General features: G+C 50.5%; 2 protein-coding genes across 2 annotated transcripts in view; one reads left to right on the top strand and one right to left on the bottom strand.

The window, feature by feature from the left end:
• SRRD (SRR1 domain containing) overlaps nt 1–496 on the bottom strand; it is a 2,479-nt gene extending 1,983 nt beyond the window's left edge. Inside the window, exon 1 of the mRNA XM_015643476.1 lies at nt 26–496. Within this exon, the coding sequence (XP_015498962.1) occupies nt 26–496 (471 nt within the window). The remainder of the gene's footprint in view (nt 1–25) is intronic.
• Nucleotides 497–804: 308 nt separating this feature from the next.
• HPS4 (HPS4 biogenesis of lysosomal organelles complex 3 subunit 2) overlaps nt 805–2,891 on the top strand; it is a 12,336-nt gene continuing 10,249 nt past the window's right edge. Inside the window, exons 1-3 of the mRNA XM_033518177.1 lie at nt 805–921; nt 1,618–1,761; nt 2,756–2,863. Coding sequence (XP_033374068.1) covers nt 820–921; nt 1,618–1,761; nt 2,756–2,863 — 354 coding nt within the window. The 5' untranslated portion in view covers nt 805–819. The remainder of the gene's footprint in view (nt 922–1,617; nt 1,762–2,755; nt 2,864–2,891) is intronic.

The raw sequence follows: 2,891 nt of genomic DNA, 5'->3' as shown, positions 1-2,891 counted from the left end.
CCCCGCTCCCGCCTCCCCGCCACGCCTGCCGCCGCCCCGGGAAACACCTCGGGCCCTTTGCCCCCAGCCCTGGGGGAGATCCGGCTCGGTCCCTGTCCGTGGGTCGCTCCAGGGCCGTGGAGGGGCGGTCCGGGAGCGGATCCAGCCTCCCGCTCCTGGCCCGGCAGCAGCGCGGGTTCCCCGGAGCCAGCTCGGTGCCAGCCCGGTGCCAGCTCGGAACCAGCTTTGCTCCCAGCTTTGCTCCCGGCTTTGCTCCCAGCTTTGCTCCCGGCTTTGCTCCCAGCTTTGCTCCCAGCTTTGCTCCCAGAGCTGGGCTGTTCCTGCCGGAGAAGTCCCGCACGGAGCTCGTTCCCAGCTTGTGGCGAGGTGCTGGCTGACAGGACAGGGTGGAAAGTGTTGCTGAACACGCGTTCAAAAATTGATGAGCAGAGTGGGATCCCGTCCTGGGAGGGACCCCGCTGTCTCCGGCTCCTCGGGAGCTCTTTGGGATGCGCATGGATAACACTTCTCGATAATTATCCCGTGTGCTGAGGGTACAATATCTCACAAATCCACTTCTCCCTCCACGTGTCTGAGAGGTGGAGTTAGAGAACCTATTTTAAACTCACAAAAGTGGTCAAATTTAGTCGGGAGGGACCTTCTTGGTGCTGCTTTTGGGTGTAAACTCAGTGTGATCGTGCAAAGGATCATGTCGTATATTTGCAGTAATATACTGTAATATTTTACAAGTAATATTTGCAATAACCTTTTGTTGCTCTTCAAAGAAATAGAAAGGCGAGGGAGAAGGGTAAGTTTTCAAACACACAATAATTTCTGCCAATGTTTTTTAGGTGGAATTACTTTTTCCTTTATGATGGCTCAAAAGTGAAGGAGGAAGGGGATCCTACAAGCGCCGGGATCTGTTATTTTTACCCTTCCCAGGTAATGTCTGCTTTATTTCAGTACCTGTAAAGGGATGCTGATAGTTCTGGATCAGGAGGGGTCGGGCTTCCAGCTGATTTGGATTAATCCTTACTTCACAAAAATTTTAAGTTTTATTTAAGTCACAAAAATTTTAAATTTTTTTTTAATAAATCCCAATTATCAGTTACCTCTGGGTGGAGCAGGGCTGGGCTCCATCAGACTTGGGGGCACAGCAGTGGGGTTACACTCTGCTCCCTCCCTGAGGAATGGGCCAGCACAGCCCAGGTCTGGCCTGGTGTTATGAATAAACACACATGAGGGATAAAAGTCCCTCTCCATAAGCCCCAGGTCCTTGTGCTGCCTGGAAAAAGGAATTCAATTATTTTTCTCCCAGGAATTTGCCTGTTCTACTGCAGTTGATTTATAGAATCCCAGAGTTGTTAAGGTTGGAATAGACCCTTAAAATCAAGTCCAGCCAGGAACCCAGCACCCTCTTCACCACTAAACCGTGTCCCCAAGTGCCACACATTTTCTAGACACTTCCAGGGATGATGTCTCCACCGCTGCCCTGAGCAGCCTGTGCCAATGCCTGACAACCCTTTCTGTAAATTGAGTTGAAATCATAATTACTTTTTTATTTATACCTGAAAACAGCAGTGATTTTGTTTTATTTTCCCTGAGTTCTTTTAATGGGAAGTTTTTGCTCCCTGGCAGACGGTCCCGGAGCAGCAGGAGCTGCTGTGTGGGCAGATGGCCGGGGTTGTTCGCTGCCTCACCGAGATCTCCGGGGCCCCTCCCAGCCTCATCCGCCTCAGGAAGCTCAAGTTCGCCGTGGTGGTGGATGGAGATTTTCTGTGGGTGAGTTCAGGAGCTCTGGAGCAGCCACAGAGTGAAAACAGCCAGGGGCTGAAGGACTGGACCCAGACAAAGAGGGTTTATTTTTCAGGGTGTGGAGAGCTGGGGAGGGTCCTTGCAGTGCACAAATTTCATTGCAAGGCAATTTAAATTCTGTGTTCTGTGGCTTGGCAGTCCCTTCAGCCTCCTGCAGAAAAATTTCAAGTACCTCATTCCTATGCCCACACCCAAAGGGATTTCTTAAGATGTTCCTGGCTGGAAACAGAATCCCAAAATCCCAGATTGATTTGGGTTAGAAGGGACCTTAAAGCTCATCCATTTCCACCTTCTGCCATGGCCAGGAACACCTTCCACTTGCCCAGGCTGCTCCAAGCCCCATCCAGCCTGGTCTTGGATGTTTCCAGGGGTAGGGCATAACAGAATTCCATGTGCTGCAGTTTGTAAGGACACAGTCACTGTTTGATAGTCTGATTGTTCTTTTCTTCTAGCCCTCAGCATCCCCAGAGCTTTGTCAGTGTCCACAGACATTTGGTATATAAAGAGCAGCATGTGGCAGTTGTGACAAAAGTGCCCCAAACCATCCCCTGGGAACTGGGCTGAGGCCAGTCAGCCTCATTTAATTGGCACTGCTGATTCTGTTTCAGCAACTCAAAAACTAAAAGGAGCATCATAATAAAAATAATGAGTTATTTTGAATATTTTCAAGTACTTCATTTCAGGAAAATGTTCTTAGCTATTAAAGCATCAAGTTAGGTCATCTAACGTGGGAAGGGAGTGTGTCTGAAGCTCTGCATTTCTGATATTTATTTATCCTGTCTGTGCCAGGGCTCTTGTGTGGGTATGTTTGTGTTCCCTTCTCCTGTGCCTGTGATTCCGAGGGCTGTTTGCCTGCACAGAGTTGCCTGTCCTTGTGTGAAAGTGATGAGAGTTGTTCTCACTTGTCATGCCCGAGTTCTGTCAAGGCAGCGTTCTCCATCCCTTGCTGTGCCTGCTGCAGGTTCTGGGCTGTGCTGTGGAGCTGCCTGACGTGAGCTGCCGGCGGCTCCTGGAGCAGCTCATCGGCCTCTTCACCTTCTACCAGGGACCTGTGCGTGGTGCATACACGGTAACGAGGGACTGGGGACATGGGGACA

The sequence above is a fragment of the Parus major genome, chromosome 15, assembly GCF_001522545.3.
Source record: "Parus major isolate Abel chromosome 15, Parus_major1.1, whole genome shotgun sequence".
Lineage (NCBI taxonomy): Eukaryota > Metazoa > Chordata > Aves > Passeriformes > Paridae > Parus > Parus major.
The sequence above is the reverse complement of the archived record's forward strand: the minus strand, read 5'-3'. Positions and strand labels throughout refer to the sequence as shown.